The sequence below is a fragment of the Acyrthosiphon pisum genome, chromosome A1 (genome assembly GCF_005508785.2).
Source record: "Acyrthosiphon pisum isolate AL4f chromosome A1, pea_aphid_22Mar2018_4r6ur, whole genome shotgun sequence".
NCBI lineage: Eukaryota > Metazoa > Arthropoda > Insecta > Hemiptera > Aphididae > Acyrthosiphon > Acyrthosiphon pisum.
The window spans coordinates 115,838,343-115,858,841 of NC_042494.1; the positions used below are offsets into that span (position 1 = coordinate 115,838,343).

Here is a 20,499-nt window from a genome sequence, read left to right on the forward strand (position 1 = left end):
ATGTTGTCATTCAAAAAATTTAAAAACTTAAAAAATTATAAGGATAAAAAATATTTAAAAATATAATTTTTTGAGAAAAACGTTGTTTTATAAGCGACTTGAAACTATGTAAAAAAATATTTTCAAAAAAATTTAAACTTTTTGAAATAATGAGTGTTCAATGATAAAAGAATCACCCGGTATATAAGTATTAATAATTATAAGATACTTTATTTACTTTAGTAAATATAACTCACATTCTATTTCTTCGTTTCACATATTTAGTATCAGTACCAACTAAAGATTGAATACTTTCTACATTCATTTCAGTCGAATCTATAATTGTAAAATTTGTTGATTAATTTAGTACTACATTTAAAAAAAAAAATGTAGTAAACAGTATAAACCGAGTATACTTGTGTACTATTATAAACAATAGTATAAATTTACTTTTAATTTTACTTGAGGTAGAATGCCCCCTTTTAGCATGTCTTGTGCTATGAGATCTAGGGGTTTTCAGGAAGTTCTTTTTTGAAATTGTAGTGGTAGATACAATTTGCGAATGAACAATGCTCAAAACAAGCATCATTATAAATGGACTCAGTACTTCACCAAGTGTTACAGTCTGGAAAAAAAATATTTTGTCTTTATAAATACATATCAAATAAATAAAATAATGTTCTCCAATTTATAAATACAGTTATAATTTAATATTTATAATTTATACATATTTAATAAACAAAAATGTTCAAGTTAGGATAATACATATTATTATGTAATTTATAAAACAAAGACCATAGTAGTAAACATAGAAGATAATTCAGAATAATTGCTTGAATTTTTTAGCTACAAGAGTTCTAGCAATAATTATTATTATTAGTTTTAAATGGTTTTCAAAAAACTCAGAAACCTATTCATATGTAAAATATTTTGATAAAAATACTAATCTGGGTTTCTCATCTAAAAACAAAATGAAAAATAAATGGGCAATTGGGTGTTGCTCTGCTGTACATTAAGTTACCTACAATTAGGTCACTGTAATGGATTGTATTAAATTTGAATTCAATGATATATCATTGTATAAGAAAAACGATTCTGAGAGAAGAGGGTCAGTCAGCCTATGATATTACTAAGTACCTATATTTGATGATATTTTTGCGAATAAAGTAATTTATATTTAACCTATTTACACGGAAAATTCATTTTAAATTTTTAATCCTTAGCTATAAAAGTTAACATTTTATTCATATTTAAATACTAAATTTATAACAATAAATAATTTGTAAATTTTCAATCTCATCAAAATTTGAACTTTAAATGATTATCAAAAAAAAAACGTGTCTATGTATTTTTAGTATTTTTTATCTGCCATTGTAACAACATATCAGGAGCTTTGTATTAATTTTTTACGCTTTTTGACCCAACAAATAAAATTGTATTGATATTTATGGAAAAAAAAAACTAAAAAAATTTAAAAAGCTAATATAAACAACCAGTGAAAATGTCATGTATCTACGGTCATTTGTTTTAGAATTACACCAACCAAAACCAAGATGCATCAAAGCAGTTTTACTGCCCTGAACGGCGACGATAGATACAAAAATAAAAATAAAATAAGACATTTTAAAATTTTAATAATTTTAAAAAACACACATCATTGTAAAATCAATACATTCATCGCTCAGCTCGCTCAGAATCTAAAATATACTTAAATACTTTTGGGAAGTACCTACTTAGAATATCGAATTTTCCATGTTTTTGAATTTTTCACTACGATTCTTAAAATTGCAACAGTAAGTGCAAGACCATTAGCAACAAAACAATACTCAAAATTCACACAATCCTTTGGTTTTCCACTATTTCGTCATATTCACTTCCTAGAAATCCTATGCGCAGCGTCGCAGTCTAAAGCGACAATAGTGTAAAGATTTATACGTACATATCTAAATACATAAAGCACAAATAACAATAATATGAAAAGTGTATAATATTAGATATATTTATTTCAAGTTATTATTTTTTTATTAGCGGACTTGGTAAAAACCATTAGTATCAACAATAAATATTTAACATTTTCTTAATATATTTTAGATAATATATATAATATATATAAAATAAAAAAGCAAAATACTTACGTCTTATATATTCACTTATAACGATCAATTACACTTTTAATTTAATTTTAAACCAGCATTTTAGAACGGTTTAAATTGTGGACAAAATAAATTATGTAGTATGGAATGTGAGATATTAAATTAAATATAAAATCGATGACCAATTAAAAATGTATAGGTATAAAATATTAAATAACGTATTCTAATGACAAATGACGTTGATAATAATTACAAGTAATTGATTTAGACTATAATTTTATTATTAGAATACGATAAACATGTTTTAATTTTTATTAATTATTACTTTAGGGTAGGTATACGTATATATTATTTACTATTTATATTATACTGTAGTTGTTATTGAATTTACAGGAAGAGAGGACTAGAGGAGCCAGGTTTCTGATATAGAGCAATAGAACTATTTTGATGAAGAAAAAATGTGTTTAAGGGGGCTGCAGCCGATGAAAAAAAAGAGACTTTTAGACCATTAAGCTAGGCAAAACTGGAAGAATTTGGTTTGACAGATTTTAATTTTTAAAACGGATTATGATTGATCAACAAATTTACTAGGGAATGATCGAGGCGATTTTGAATATTTTTTTTTCAGCTGTGATATCCAAGAATAAAAATATTGAAAAAATATGATATTTTTGTATTTATATTATTCATTATGACACTAACAATAATTGGAATATTCAAAATCACCTCGAATCATTCCCTAGTAAACTTGTTGATCAATCATAATCCGTTTTTAAAATTAAAATCTGTCAAACCAAATTCTTCCAGTTACCCCATAGGCTGTATATAATAGGCAACATTATTCGGAGTCCTAACTTAAGACTAAGACGCCTAGTTTTAAAAATGAGACAACTGAATAACATCATATCCCCCCCCCCCCCCATGACAAAAACCTAAATAGGCCACTGCTTTAAGTGTGTTGCTGTCAGGGCTGGGTTTAGGGTATTAAACTATTAACCCATGTGTGACCAACATTTTTATTTTATGGTTCACTTTTAGGGGCGATTGTAAACTCCGTCAGTTTTATTTTCTTACCTGGAATGGGTATATGGAAACTCCACCAGTATTAATGCCTTCCCTATGTAAAACTTAATGATATTTCTCTACTAAGTAAACTCAAAAATTCAAAATGGAAAAAAAAATTATTGTGTTAGAGAAAGCTATAAATATTAAATAGTTATAATAATGAATTTATATTAGACTTAATGGTTTGAATATCTACAAGTTATATCTCATCATTTTAGTTCACAGTTCAAAATATTATAAGTTATAACATAATATAATATAGCCACATATTTTTTGATTATTAGTTATTACAATTGTCTATCATTATTTTTTAACATAATACTATAGCCATTGCAATTTTTATGATTTGTTCGAACAATTATTATTTTTATTTTTAAATTTTTTATATTTTTTGGAATACACTTATTTAATATGACTGATTATTATTACAAAATTATAATTTTTTGTTTAACACAGGCAGAGTTTACGTGAACCCAATTTTAACTGTTTTATTTTCCTGGCGGAGCTTCACTAAAAAAGGTTCTCGTGGCAGAGTTTACATGCGCCCACTTTTAGAGTGGCTATTGTTGACACTTAACATAGTAATAATAAACAAATTAAAAACATAAAATAAAATCCCATTGGGTTCTAATCAATAGATAAGTTTTCTCTTATGTAAATATTAAAAAAAAAATAATAATTTTATGATAAAAATATTTACATATTGTTATTGTGTTATGTACAGATGGCAAATATCTTGGTTTTTTTTTACCGTAAAAATATAAAACAGATTATTTTTGTACACAAGCATTACAATTTTAAAATTAGTACGTCAATGTAAAAATTATGATATCGCAATTTACTATAATTCATAGAATATATTTCATGAAGCTTAACGCCGTGACGTCATAATAATATAATAATGAATATAGAACAATGATACGTGTAGGTATACAAACTTTGTGCGTAGGTACATATCGCTTATTAGTTAAAACGTATCAGAGCCCTTTGGGTAAACGATAAACGATAATATAACGATATGATAATATTATCATCGATATATATTCTGTTTTATAGTTTATTATTTATTAATCTTAAACTATGTGACCTTTATAACTGACGCATAAAAGTCTCGGAAATAAACTATTATATAAACGATCTTGTACAATAAATTCGTTTTAATGTCTGTTATATTAAAGCTGTACACAGCACTACAGCTGCAGTACCTTCAGTGTCCTACACGTTACACTATAGAAACCTTGTATTTTACGTTGAACTAAAATACTATAATTTATTATGAATACAGATACAGACAATAAATTGCTTTCGAGTGACTGACCGGAATAATAACGGACCGTCCGACGGTCGGCATTGTGTTGGTTCGCCTTCGCTATACCTACTCATAACATTATGGTATCGATAGCATCATCTGAATATCGTGTCGGTATAATACTACTCAGGACGCCCAAATGTATTATATTATATATTATACCATACAATATACATACATCACAAATCACAATGGATAGAGACTGGACGGCCGACGTCCGGGTGTCCTGGTCCATGCTCAGATTAGAAATTTAGGACGTGTAAGAGTGGAACCCGACGGTCGACGGACACGAGTTTTATTGTCGGACAACTTACACAACGAGACAAATATAATTATTGTAGACTATTCGTAGTAGGCCAATAATATTAACGACAGTAATAATATACCTGCGGTTAACGCTCTGTTCTACAACGTGACGTTTTATAAATAATTTATAATATTGTTATTTGTTACGTACCGGCGGTGTGTCCTCTTCGGTGGAAACAAACGTGATGTAACTGAATAACAAAATGTTTGCCAGTTCCAAGACGTAAAGGCATAAAAGCGACAGAAACAATCGCCACGACGTCTGGTGAATGTACCATCGATAATAGCATGGTAAAAATAATAGCCGGACGATCGCCAGACGGGCTACAGTGAAAAATCCGTGTTTCGGTTTCGTCTTGGTAAACGCCGATCCTGTAGACAAAATGCAATCGTTTCGATACAAATTAAGATTACAAAAAAATATTATTTATATTATAAAACAGTAATTAATATTACAATTAACGGATACGTTCGCGGATACGTCCACCGGTTAATCGGGTATGCGAGTTTCAGTCGTATTGATTTTGCCGAAAAGGTCAATGGGTAAAAAAATCAATAGACCTTAACCTCAGACCACGCAGAACCCCGTAGAGTATTATAGAGCAAGGCCAGGGTCGTATAAAGAATCTCTCGGATGGAAGCTATATTGTTTTTCTAATAATACTACAACTATTATAATATAATTTATTATGGTACATTATTTTGTACTGTACGTCTGCACCTACTACCATTAATATTTATATAGGTATTATATTTTAAAGTCAATACAACTACCAACCTCTAACTAAGTCTACATCAATAAGATCAGTCTTCAATTTAGCATTTTTCTTTGGAACATGCGTAAATCCACTCAGAATTCGTTGCTCAATCGTTTTTTCCCACTGTTGTTTATCATAAGTTCCAATTTTTTTTTGATACCTAATGCAAAAAATGTTAGTATTATATATTATAATTTTACGTGCCTCACGATGTTTAATATCTCACTAAATTACACACGTATTCGGTATTATATTCACTATTTTATATTTAAGTACTAAATAATATATATAATAATCATTATCTACTCACCACGTGACTATTTTTTGTACATTACATCCCATTTCCTAAACTGATACACTAGCTTAATGTGATCTAAAACAAAATATAATATATTTTTACTTTTTAGGTTTAAAATAAGTATTAGGTATCTCTTAATATTATAAAACAAACTGAATGGTGTTGTTTCATATTCCTACCCCATTTCCACAGCCATTAATAACATCCATATGTAATACAGAAAAAATCATTCCAGAAATTGCTTAACAGCTCGATAAAATTAATACCTGTTATAACTTGTAACAAAATTAGTTATATTATTTTGTGAAAATATTGTAATGTGGGTTTTACAAAGTGCGATTACATTACACTGATAAGTGAATTCATAATTACTATCTGCAGATTGACGTATAATAAATTTAAATAGAGTTTTATTATTAAAGATTATCTTTTACTATATACTATAAAAATTAAATACATTTTAATAGATACTTAAACGTTTTTTACTTCCCGAATGAAATGCTTAAGTCTTAAGTAGGTACCATATTTGTATTAATTTAATAAAGAATATATAATAATTCGTTTTGTGTACATATAAGTTATTAGTTATTGTTAGTCTGAAGTTGTAATAACATAACAATAATATTATCATTTATACGCATTAGTACATTACACAACGTAAAATCATATTAAAATTACTAAAGCAATGGCTACCGTTTCTTTATGGGTCTGAATGTTTTGCAATTAACACAAGTTACTATAATAGGATAATAATTATATAAATTTGTATGACTGTTATTTCTGACATTGTAAAATTAACCAACACAAAAACCATGCAAAACCAAGAAATTGAGATTGAACTCTACGTGTGTAACGATAGTTTGCATGATCAGACACGACAAATGCAATTCTTACTTCGTAAAAATTAAACTTTTTATGCTCACATTTTTAGACATTATCACAGATTTAATATGATTATACATATATACATAATTTATCATATTATATATTATTTCCCCGTAAGCAATAAATTGTTATCAATCGCTGTGTATAAATTGTGTAAAGATTGACAAAAAAAGATACCTATCAAATAATATATTCAACATCTCAGCACGATTCAATCAACTAGTATATAATATTGAATATTATTATAATTTACAATAATTAAAATAACAAATTAATAATTAGAACGTTAAACAATAAGAAAAACATTATAAGTTAAGCTGTTGAGTATTATATAATATGATATAATAAATAATAATATGAAAACCAAAGATAAAATATCAACAATTAATATTATAACAACTATTCATATGGATTATCGATGCATATTGTAATATAAAGTGAAACAAGGAGGCAGATAAAGCAGCTAGAAATAAAATTAACTATCCCAACAGTGATATACTTTCTTTTTCTTCGCTTGTAGGTATACGAAGAAAATTAACAAATACTGCATGGATATGTGAAACACAGAATGACACACATCCACAAAAAATAAATTAATAAAAATCAAACACTCTGTTGAACTTTGACCGAAATACTTAGATCTAAATAGAAAAAAAAGGCAATTCTCAATCGACTAATAATTAGCACATTATAGCAAAAACAAATTCACCCTTATGCCCAAACTTTACCAAAGCCTGAAATGAATTTAACTTTCTAGAGAAAATTTATATGAAGCAATGGGTCCATTTTCAATTTTCAAAGCCCCTCAATATAATTTCATATCTTAATAGAGGATTCCACCCGTTGATTTTCTGTCTTTAACTAACACACCCACGACATAGGATTTTAGACGTGTTCTTTGCCAAACATTTACGTGGAACATTGTTTTAAAATTTCATTCCTTAATCCTAAATAAAAACTTAATAATAAAAGTTGAACATTTTATGAATGTTGTCTAAAATAGAACTACAAATGATTATATAAAAAAAAAAAAAATGGGCATATATATTTTTAATATTTTTTAACTTCTGTAATAACAATATACGCTTTTTTTGTGTGGTATCACGGCGCTACAGGGGGGCACTTCACCCATGGTGGGCCGTCCTTCCCCCAAGTAACAATATACCTATCATGATCCTTGTATTACATTTTCACGCTTTTTTACCCAACAAATAACATTTTATTAACAATTATAGAAAAAAAAAAAACTAAAAAAAGAAAATGTCCGTAAAAAGATCAAAACGAGTCAAAATATTTTGAAAATTGTATATTTAATACGATAAGTATATTAAGTATGACGAATATAAAATGTTGTAAATATTTGAACTTCAAACGCTCATAAAAATGTAATTTGATTCTCCGGTACATATTTTTATTTTGATAAAAGTAGACATACATATGAAGTTATGAGGAATATTGTATTACATTTTTAAATTTTAGATTTAAAAAGAAACATTTTTATGAATTTCTAACTCAAAATAATTTGCACATTTTCGTGATTTTTACGTATTTTGTCAAAATTTAAACTCTTAAAATTTAGAATCTAGTCTAAAATTAAAAATAAAAATTGTCTGTTTTTATAAAATTTTTCAACTGCCAATGTAGTAACAATATACTAGGACTCTAGGAGCCTATTATAGAACTTAAAAAAATTGGAAAATATTTTGAAAGCTTTATGGTGTATAGAATATGCTAATATAAAATCATTAATCATTCAAAATTTTATGCATCTACGGTTATTAATTTAAGAGTTACACAAAAAATCAAAACCGATTTGTCAAAAACTGAATTTTGCGTAAAAATTCGCGTTTTTTCTAAATTATATTTTTGTTTTTACCGGCACTTTTGAAAACAACTGGGAATTTTGACCTTCCCGATGCACTAAATAGATTCACTTTTCCATCGACCAAGATATACAGAAGTAGAAGCAAAATATATTTACTGCCCCAAAATGCGATGACAGACACAAAAAAAAAAAAATACACATCATTGTGAAATCAATACATTTATCGCTCCGCTCAGAATCTAAAATGTATTATAACAACAAAGTGAGTACCAATTCTACACCCATTCAATATTCATATATAATATATTAATTACATAATATATTATATTGTACAGGTTAAATTGTTCGACATAACGTTTAATATTTAAGCACAATAAAAGATAAAAGTTTTAAATAATACCAGTATAAATTATAAATTTAGAAAGGTAAGTATCATATAAAATGTAGGTACACATAATATAATATATGATGATTAAAAAGCCTATTAAAAATAAAATATAAATGCTTGAAGTATAATAGCATTAGCTAGAAAATTCCAAATGGATTATCACATAAATCAAAATATTGTAAAGATGCATAAATTCAACTTATAAATCAGTATAATAACTTGAAGAAGTATGATAAAAACGGTAAATTCAAAGAAATATAATAATATGCAAGATCGTTATAAAATTTACCTACACAAACAACTATCTATAAATAATGTAATATGTGAAACATAATGAGAACTGTTTGAGATGTTCCTTATCTAAATGCCAGCAATGTCGGCAAATATATAATTCCCATGAATTACTGTCACAAATACTTAGAATATTGTCAACTATATCAAAACGAAAATAATTTGGTTACAATGAAAAGTATTATTATAAGTTTATAAATATAAAATTATAACAAATTGTATAAAATTAAAAAGATGAATTGTCATATTATAACTTTTTTTTCTGCTATTATTATATTGTATTATAATTTTTGTTTTTTTCTTTCTCTCACATTAATCTATTCTTTTCTGTTTTATTCTATTTATAATAAATTATGTTTTACTATTTAAATTTCTATATTAAGAACTCATCACCTTCAATATAAGCACAGCTTATAGAAGGTGAGCAGACGATTATCTATTATTATTATTATTATTATTATTATATATTCAGGTGTATTAATTGTTTGTTTGCAAAATAAATAAATAAAAATAGTGTTATTCTCATTAGTTATCCAAATAGCCAATAATATAGTATTATTGTCGTTAGACGTTTTATTATCATCATGATTAAATTACAGTAGAAAATGGAAAACGATGTTTAAATTTTTTAATCTAGAACCATCTAAAACATTTTCAATTAGTATATTACATAACATTGAACTAAATTATTCATTATTGTATTGTATTCAATTCAGAGAATAATATCATATTATTATTATTATTAGTATTTACATTTCACATTTTAACAAAAATACCTACATGGGCACATGGCTACATTTTAAAGAAATAAGAATAAATATTAAAGTATTTTTGAACCAGTAATAATATACCGATCCCACTTGTAAAAATGATATCTAGTACCTACAGCTGGTTTTTAATCTATTAAGCCCATAAATTTATAATATATCTATTATATCTATGATTAAACTTAACAGAGCATAAATAGATTTAGACTTACTGTTTTTTAACTGATTACATTGCTAGGCAATGTACACTGCAATCATAGATAATATAAGAATGGATAGGACATGCCTATACCAGTTCCATATGAGGCCGTGTGCTTTTTTGGGGAAGAGAGAAAGTAAAGAGAGAAAGACAATATGAGGCTTTTTGAGGTTATGTGCAAAACTGTTTTATTAAATAATAATGAATAAGTATGATAGTCAGTTATATTTAGATATTTGTCAGTTTGTATTTTGATTGTTTTGCCACCTGTACCTGGAAAATGGAAATTGGAAAATAATATTTTAACAAAATAAAATTATGTTATTTAATATTCATTATTATTTATCAATTATCACATCAATATTCGCCCCATATAACCTTAAAATAGTATCACTAAATTTTCATGTGATAAGTTCTTATGTCCTATCCATTCTTATATTATCTATGACTGCAATAACAATACATATTATTTATATAATACTATAATGTATAGGTACAATTTTGTTTTAAGTTTTAACCATTTAATTTTTCCTATATATACGAAGAAAATATTGCTTGGCAATAAAAATCGCGTAGGTACTTCATAATCATTTATCCTTGTCTTTAAATCCTGGTATTCTCCCCAAACTATATAGTTAATAAATTCTCCATAAACCTTAATTACCATACAGACTACAGAGTCCAAGTATGAGTGTCAACAAAAAAATCAAAATTTCTAATTTTTAAATCTAATACTCTGTCCTATTACTATTATTTATCATTATACTACAAGCCAAAGTTTGCACTCCGAATTTCACATGCGTTATGCATACATATAAGAAACAGCTATAAAAAAAAGCTTAGGGTCACTTATATGTCGATACGACTTTACTACCCAAAATTATTCCAATCATCTAATTAAAAAAACTAGCTGCGGGTAGGCTGGTTGCTGGTAACTATGTGCACCTGCACAAAAACCTACCCCACCGCATTGGGCCTTGAGACGCGCCATGATCACAACAACATATTAATATAGGCATAAGCATAGGTTTATACATCTCTCCGTTGAAAGTGTTGTTAATTGAGTGACTTATCTTTCATGTAATTAGTTATCGTAACATACGGTTATCGTAGTTTTTATGTTGTATGATTATGTATAATTTATAAATACTTAATGGTTAATAAAAAAGCCCTCCAATTTTATTTGAGCAAAATTAAACTATAATCGTGAATGATATTTTCAAGATTAGATTAAATTAATAAATACGTCAATGTGAACATATTTTGATAAGGATTACAAGTCTGCATTATTGTAGACTGTTTATTGTAATTTAATATAATAGTAATCGACATTATAGTAGGTAATCGACAATCGTTTAAGAACATTTAAAACCTCCACAGTCCACACTAATTATTATTTTATCCAACATTCATAAAATTACGTAGGAACAACAAATTTTCTTGATTAAGAATTTAGGATCCATAGCCAAGAAAATTATCTTAGACTTATTATAATTATTTCATGTAGGCACTACCAATATAAATTCCTTTAAATTACTCACACCGGCTGTGAAAACTATTTCCCAGATTATGTAATGAATATAATAATGATTGAACACGTTGAAACATTAATAACTCAGAACAGGATGAAGAATTATATAATACATTCAAAATAATATATTTAACATTGACTCACCAATCACTGCCGACAAAAAACAATAACTATAGCTTATTTTATACAGTTATGTGTAAATAATGTTTTCAACTTTCAAACTACCTACCTGCATAATAAAGAAAAAATATGGAAATATTTCGACGGAAAGTGACTTTTGACATTACACTAAAGTATGTTATTCCAATAAGCAGTAGAATGTAATGATGTAAATTTCTATTTTTATTATGGGATGAGAAAATTTCAAAACAGTCTTAATTTAGATTATGGCAAAGATTAAGCTAGTAGTGGTCTTTTTTTAACTCTATGAAGTGTCTTAACAGTTAACACTATAGTCACTACCTGAACCACAACTAATACTTACAATAACAGTAATACAAACTGTACCTATTAATTTTTTTTTTTTACTAAATTAAACTGGTAATCAGCCTGAAAATATTCCATTTGCCAAAAAATGCAATGGATGAAAAAAGTTAACTGCAGGACACAGGTGTTATTAATAAAATGCTTTCAATTGTTTTAAATCAAGTTTTGCACAATACATTACAGTAGCACTTTCACATTTCTAGGCTTTCTTTTCGTATTTTATGTTTAGCTTGCTTTTTTTTTTTCATCAAAATAATATGCCTATAATTTATAGTAATACTGTGTATAATTTTATAACACAAATCATTTAATTCTATTATATAATGTTCACAAAATAATTTAAATAATGTAACTATGCAGGTACACATTTTGAATTTATAAAATAAGTAACAACAGCCCTCCGACTGGCCTGAATTATTATAACATATTGAAACATATTGTAATGATCATTACATTATAAATTATTATAATTTATAGTACATACAGCCTACTTCAACTGCTATTAAATAATATTATAAAATATAGGTAATATAGGTAAAAACAATTTTTCATGATGATGAATAAAAATAGTTATTTTCTTTTATATAAATGTAAATGTGCCTTAATATTGTTGTATTAGTCTGTAATATACTAATATGTATTATTACAGGTATCAATAAATATCTGATATGGTAATATTCTATTGAATGCTTAACCATTTTGTCATTTTTTGATGCTGGTTTCAGTAAATTACATTTAGTTCGGTATAATCCATCAAAATAAAACCAGAACGTATGTTTGTTTAGATATCAATCAACAAATACCTTTTAAAAAGTCTGACTTACAGATAAACACAGTTAAATATACATATAGGTATAATTGGTAAGGTTTGATTGTTGTAAAACATAATGTAAGTATGTAACAATGTATGATAATATACCAATAGGCATACTGCCTAACTATTATATTGTGGAATAGAGTAAATGTGCACCTAATACAATAAAAAAATATAAATTTGAGGAAAAATAATCAAAACATAAATACATAATACATTATTTCAAAAACCATACTAATAAGACTATTGTGTTACTAAACTCCATCTGAAGTGCTAATAACTAATAATAGTTATAAATAGAAGTGTATGGTATTTAAAAGTTTTCACTTAATATAATAAATTATACAAGAAAAAAGTAATGAATAGGTACATAATATTATAATTACTGTAAATGATAATACCAACCTCTATACCTAAAAGTAAATGTCACCAACAATTAAAATAATAAGGCAGTGTAAATACCTAGTATAGGTACTTAACTAATAAGTAATAGGTATTAAGTATTAAAATAGTATCATTAACTATTAGGTATGTAAAATCTTTGTAACATTTCATAAACCTAGGTACCTAATATAAATACCTAGGTAACTTTTATAATAGATATTTATTTTCAATATGATTCTTACCTGTTGGCTATTACAGATGATTATTTTTTAATTATCTAGTATAATTATTGATCTAGTACAATACAATTTAAACAACAAACTTTTAAGTTTAAAGATATATTTAATTCAACTTATATTATACTCATTGTAGGTATATTGTATCTACATTATCTACAAGACTATACATAGGTAATACATTTCAGTAATTGTGTAATAGTGTAGAACCAAATATTTAATTATGTTCATGTTATTTAATACTTTAAATTTGAATAATAACTCGTAATAAAATAGAATAGTAGGTCAGTATTTTTAATTCAATTTAATTTTTCAAATAACTTAATTAAATTTAAATAATAAAACATTTTTGGTTGTGTTGTATTTTAATAACCAACTTTATTTGCAAAAAAATATCGTACACATTTGTTAAATATATATACATAGTATCATGAAGTATAATGAATACATTGTAATTAGTAAATAATTGTCAAGTAAATAGGTACACATAAATCAGAAAGCAATAATTTGTCTTTAAAAATAAAATCGATATCTACTAAAATATAATAGACTCCTTATTTAATTTAACAAACATTTAATACAGGCAATTTTATATAATAAAATCTTATTAGGGATTGCTTCAATCATTCAATGTAATCCTGTGGTGTCAAACCAAGGGCATTCAAACTTGTACAGTTGTACCTCTTATATGGTGTACACCTATTAACTAAAAAAAACACCAAGTTTATCATAGAAGAAAGATAAATAATATATTATTATGTAGGAGGCTACATTTTTGCAATTTTCAAAAACCTTATTTAAAGCTATTTACCTATTCCATAACCCAATATTAATATATTAATAATACCTATTAGGTATACATTTAATAAATAAATAAACCTAAATAGGTAGGTATAAATTCAATTTCATATTTTTTATGAGTAGCATTTTTGGCTCCATTGTATATATGTATTTGTACATTCTTGTACCCATCATGTGGTTATAGTATTATAATGGTTTAAAAATAAATCTTCTTTGTACTATTTTTAATATATAGTTATACCTACCCACCTACAGAAATTCAGAAATCATAAAATAAAAATACTACCTATCTAATTTTTAAAACTAATTTTTAATTTGCATCATTATTCAATAACAATCAAAAGTGAACATTGAACATTTTATCTTAAAACGTCCAAAAAAAGAGGATACCAAGGTATCTATAAGTAAAAGAAAATATTAACTTATTAATTAAAATAATAATAGCATTGAAGTAGGTAACATAACAGCTTCTCTCCAAATCAATTAATTTGATGAATAAAAAAAATCTGTGAGAAGGAGTGTTATAAATTACCTGGAGCAATATCTCTCAAGGACATGGTGAAGTAGTGATTGTGTAGAAATAGAACATACCTACCAGAAAATAAAGTGAACTGATGTACCTACCTATGGTATTATATGATTTGCAATCTTAATTCTTAATTCGTACTATGTCTGATTTCTTAACTGTAAAATTGAAATTTATATGCAAATATCATAACTATAGGTAGGTAGGCTACTGCATATATTTCAAGTATAATTATAAAATCTAGCCAAAAACATTTCTATATTCAATTTAGGTAGTATTAGGTAGTTTTACACTATATTTATGGGTACACAATCTAAATATATGTATATATTTCTTTTATATAGGTAATATACACTAAATATTTAGATCAAATACATTTAAATTCTAATACTATAGACAGAACTAGTATTGATCTCTAATAAATCCATCAACATCTTGTGGACTAGGTAGATGCATATTATTAAATATAGGTTATCACTTCTCAGAATTTTTTTGAATAAAATGTACTAGTGTACATATTTTGTTGTTAGTCATAGATCATAATTTTATAATTGATATTATGAGTGTGCATAAACATGTGCCATTAACAACAGACCTAATATTTAAAATTAAATTAAGACCACAATAGATACTTCAATAATAAATTATGTTAATCGTTATTGAAACAATGTTGAATTATTTAATGTGTTGACCGAAGCAATCCTATTATGCTGTATGAAAAAAAAAATTATAAAAAATAACACTAGATAGGTACGTGCATGTAAACACAAGTGTTTTCCGACGATAATATTTTTTCATGTACGTACATGCAGGAAATTAATGATATTAATAATGATACATATAACATTCCAATGCCACCGTTTATCTATATCTAATAGGCAACCAATAGTCAATAGGTACCTACTTGTCCGATTGCACTTTAATGATATATTATAGCGTCTGAATTAATTTTTAATTATTATTATGTTATATTATATAGCAGTGTGGTGATGGAAAATAAGAAAATGCGTATCGAACAGGTAGGAAAGTACTTACCAACCGAACTGGGACGAGCAACGGTGAATCGTCGACGGCGGTTTTGGGTAGAAGAATTTGAAGGAAACTAAACGTAATGTGTCAGGTTACTTTTTCGCCGAAATCAATAAATTGCAACAGAAAAAAACGTAAGATTCTAGTACACGTCCGTCCGCAGTATGTACACACAATATATTATTATTTTAATATTAACATCTAATATATACACGAATAAAGGGACACGACGAAAAAAAGAACGGCACCAAAAAGCTGAAGGCAGACGTTCGAAAAACTGCGTGACGTATAGTGACTAGTGACTGTCGAGTGTCGACTGTCGACTGATGTGTAAATGTATAACATTCGTCATGTAGGTACCTACTATGGTATATAGTAATATAGATGTGTGGATATAGCGAAGTTGCGATGGTTGTAATAGTAGTGGGGGAAATAAAATTGACAAAAAATTTCATTGCCTCGGCAGCTGATAATGGAGTATACCATTGTCATATACCTGAGTACTACCTTGTCTGTAACCACTGTGACCGCCATGAACGTGGCGACGGGTTTTGTTGCCACCGACCACGATTAAAGATATACTCAGGTTACTCAACGAAACTTATTTTAAGATTCTTGTCATAGCAAGAATAACAGTTAGCGCTTTTGCATTATAGTCAGTGACGGCACGACATATTTTGGGGCCCTGGGCAACATTTTTGGTGGGGCCCTTGATGATTATGGAACTAGATGGTACCTTCTTAGACAAATAAAGAGACATGGGGGTACGGGGCCCTTCTAACCACGGGGCCCCGGGCATTTGCACGGAGTGCCCCCCCCCCCCTAGCACCGTCATTGATTATAGTTGAGAAATCTGTATATCTTTAATCGTGCCACCGACGTACAACAACCACAGGATAGATGAATCACAATCTAAGATCACCATATTATATTATGATGTATACATTATATTTCGTCTATTCTGTATATCTGTGGTATGACAACGTAATATTCTATCATATTTTACAATTTTAAATTCACAAACATTTGGTGACAATCATGGGCGTCAAATCTATTGACGAGTTAATCGCACAATTTGAGAAAAATTTAAAATTGCATATGTTTAAAATTATGATACAATAATTTATCATGTTACAATATTATTATTATAATCTGTAACACCTTAAAGTCGCTTACAAACTGTCCAGGCGATTACTCATAGGCGTCCCTATATCTAGAGAAATGCTGCAAGCAATTGCGCAAAATAAAATACGTTTTAATTCGGCTTTTAAATGTTTCTGTATAGTCCATAGGTATAGTTTTCTTTACAATTATACATTTTGTTAACATTTCCCAAAATCGTTTGCAACTTCATGCCATTTTGCCATATGTTAGGTTGCTACTACAGTATCGCGGCAACAACGGTAACAACAACGAAGTTATCACACTACCACTATGACAACGGCGATTTAATCTATGACTATGAACGGACGTTGTGTGCGGGTCGTCTTACTTCGTCATCAGCTGATTTTTGCTTACGTTTTGGTGATAAACCACATCGAACACAAAAATCATTCGTTTCACAATTATTGATGTTGGACCCCCACGGTAACGCGACATTTTGACTGTGGTTGTTAGCGACACGTACGACGCATCAGACTCCGTTCGCTGACCGCCCCTCTTCCCACCGAGTCGATGACCGTGTCGCTCTCTTGACCGAAACGGCTCTAGCACTGAAAAGTGCAAACGTACGCACGACACGTCGTCCGACGAGTCTGCGTGAAGATGGACGACGCCAAAATGCACAAGCTGAACGGCGTGATTGAACATTACAAAAGACACATCGGCAGGGCCACCGAATCCAACGACAACGACAAGGTGCGTAAGCGTAAGAAACGCGCACCGGCCCTTGCTGGTGTGCTCGCATCGATGGCCGTCTGATTTCCCGTGTTGACGCGTCCGCTTTCACAAAAAAAAAGCCCTCAGCTTAGAGAAATTATTGATGAATTATTTGACCAGTGGAACGATCCCCGAATCGGGTCATCACCAGTCCAATGTCCCAAGTCCTTGATGACTTGGCGTTTCTCGATTTCCATATGTCATTCTGACCCAAACTTTTATGTGGACTCCTCGCTGTTTAAACCATCACCTTCTGTAAGAATATTATTCTGGACACCTTTGTTCGTTTCCATCATTTTAATATTGACATGACTCTTTCTTTAGGAATTTGGTTCATTGCATGTGATTAGATTACAATTGTACATGTTTTCTTATAATTTCCATCTGATATTTTTCTACTCATTTTATCGTCTTCCAATACGGCTTTATTGTTTTATTCAATATTTAATTTACCAAAGTAGATATTGCCTAACACTTGATGTTAAAGTATGTTTTTAGTACTTATTTTATTTCTTAAATATTTTCTTATTCGATACCTCGTTCGATACCCTCTTTGATGATGGGTGATTTCACACAATATCATATTTTATTGCAATTGACTCAAAATCTATTTTTAATTATTACAAATTATATAGGTTTCATTAAATTATAAATCTGTTATACGTTATAACCCTTCCAGCATTAGGTAACCTACATATTTGTGTTCTGAGTTAAATAAATTTGTTATTACCTACTGGCTATTATTTTCTTTTTGTACCATTGAATTCAGTCTACTCATTTGTATTGATAATTTACTTAGCCATTGTAAGTCCTGGACAAATTTTGCTCCCAACTTGCACATATCTGTAGGTCAATAATGATACTGGTGCAAGTGTTGACTATAAATTAACTATGACCACACGTCTGCACTATTGCGTTTCTTGTTTTTAGAATTAAAAAACATGTTTAAAAATACATTATAGAAATAGAATTACAGCTCGGGAATAATCTAAAAATATGTAGTAGTTCTGAGGAAATCCAATGTAAATTGTTAAAAATATCAAATTTGTTTTACTAAAAATGCCGTACTTTTATCAAACTGATCTCTTGGGGAAGTTGTAGCTGTTTTACATGTGTAATTTGGTTAAAATAACTTGTAAAAAGAAATGAAGAAAAATTGATAAAAAAAATTAAAATTATATGAAATAAGTATTAGGGGAGACCAGGCACCGAGGTAATGAGAACATAAAACAATGTTTCCTAGTAGTTGTACTAAAATAGGTAGGTACATAGAACATGATAATTTTATTTAAAAATTAAACCTATCCTTAACAAATATTTCTAAGATTAATTGTTATGTACTTTTTTTTCTTTCAAATTTGAATTAATATTATTGACTTTACTAGTTTTTCGTTATATTCTTAAAATATACATCCAAGCCCAAGATGTGGGTGAATAAAAAAAATTGTATTAACTAAAGTTAATATTTCTTTTTGCTATAAGGTACATTTTAAAAATGAATTAATAAGGAAGTACCTACATATAAAAATAATATAATATTGTTTTTAAGTACAAATCCGAGATATTAGTTAATATACAATTTAATAAATTTTATTTATCAAATGTTTATGGTTTCAGTTTCATTACCTATTAAATTTAAAATTATATAAACTGAAAAAAAAAACTCTAAAAAAAGAAAAAGTAGTTACATACTTAATAAAATATAATGTTTCTATAATTATCCCAAAATAACTCAATAATAGTTTATATTTCAAAGGACAGGATTTGTTTCTAAATATAATATAAATAACAAAAATGAAATCAAAAAAAAATGGTCAATTTCTTACATACTTTTGGCTGGTTAAAACCTTAAACCCCCTTATTTACTCCTATAGACTACAGGAGGGGGGGTGAGATTGATCCCTTTACCTCCCCCCTTCGTGTATACCCTACTGATTCCTATTATTGGCAATAATAAATAATTTTACAAATAGTAGGTATATTGAAACCTTAAAATTAAAATTGAGATTCGATATAATGATCAAATTAATAATAACTGTTGTATTTATGTAAGTATCTTTAAAATGATAATTTTGTCGTTTTTTTCTAACTTTTTTCCATGTTGGATTTTATGGATTACCTGCAATTTTAGACTTTTTATAAAACCTATTTACTTAGAGAAAGTTCCTGTGTTTTATATAGTCTAATTTAATGAAGAGTATCACTAGGTCAGTAGATCAAGGTGATGGTTTTCAGAATTTTTAAGTACATAAGTGCCTTTAATTTTTATTCTAATTTTAATATGTTTGTTATAATTCACAATATATTTTTTGGACACTATAATCTGTTATGTGAAGATAAGAAAATATAAGAAAATTATTTACACAAATTACTAACATTTGTAAGAAGGACTTGATTTTAATTTTAAATAGTTAAGTACTGTTAAAGATAAAAAGTAATAGCAATCATTTTTAATTGTTTTGTATTTTTTTAAATTCCAATGACTATTTTATTTTGAAAATTAAAATAGTTTAGTTAGATACTAAAATATGTCTTATTAAAGGGATTCGACACCGTGGTTTTCTGTTTTTGTTTAACACACGCGCGACATAGTATTATACAAATTGATCTAATGAAGCGATAAGAATTCTGAAAACAGATTTGAATTTTTC

At 27.6% G+C, this 20,499-nt stretch overlaps 2 protein-coding genes across 2 annotated transcripts in view; one reads left to right on the top strand and one right to left on the bottom strand.

Moving 5' to 3' along the window:
- LOC100163127 (putative homeodomain transcription factor) overlaps positions 1 to 16,334 on the bottom strand; it is a 24,520-nt gene extending 8,186 nt beyond the window's left edge. Inside the window, exons 1-6 of the mRNA XM_008183221.3 lie at positions 15,977 to 16,334; positions 5,821 to 5,883; positions 5,531 to 5,670; positions 4,904 to 5,124; positions 430 to 604; positions 237 to 315 (exon numbers count right to left, since the gene is read on the bottom strand). Coding sequence (XP_008181443.1) covers positions 237 to 315; positions 430 to 604; positions 4,904 to 5,124; positions 5,531 to 5,670; positions 5,821 to 5,852 — 647 coding nt within the window. The 5' untranslated portion in view covers positions 5,853 to 5,883; positions 15,977 to 16,334. The remainder of the gene's footprint in view (positions 1 to 236; positions 316 to 429; positions 605 to 4,903; positions 5,125 to 5,530; positions 5,671 to 5,820; positions 5,884 to 15,976) is intronic.
- Positions 16,335 to 17,403: 1,069 nt separating this feature from the next.
- Positions 17,404 to 20,499, top strand: part of LOC100165208 (transcription elongation factor B polypeptide 3) — a 9,763-nt gene continuing 6,667 nt past the window's right edge. The window contains exon 1 of the mRNA XM_001944734.5: positions 17,404 to 17,827. Coding sequence (XP_001944769.1) covers positions 17,735 to 17,827 — 93 coding nt within the window. The 5' untranslated portion in view covers positions 17,404 to 17,734. The remainder of the gene's footprint in view (positions 17,828 to 20,499) is intronic.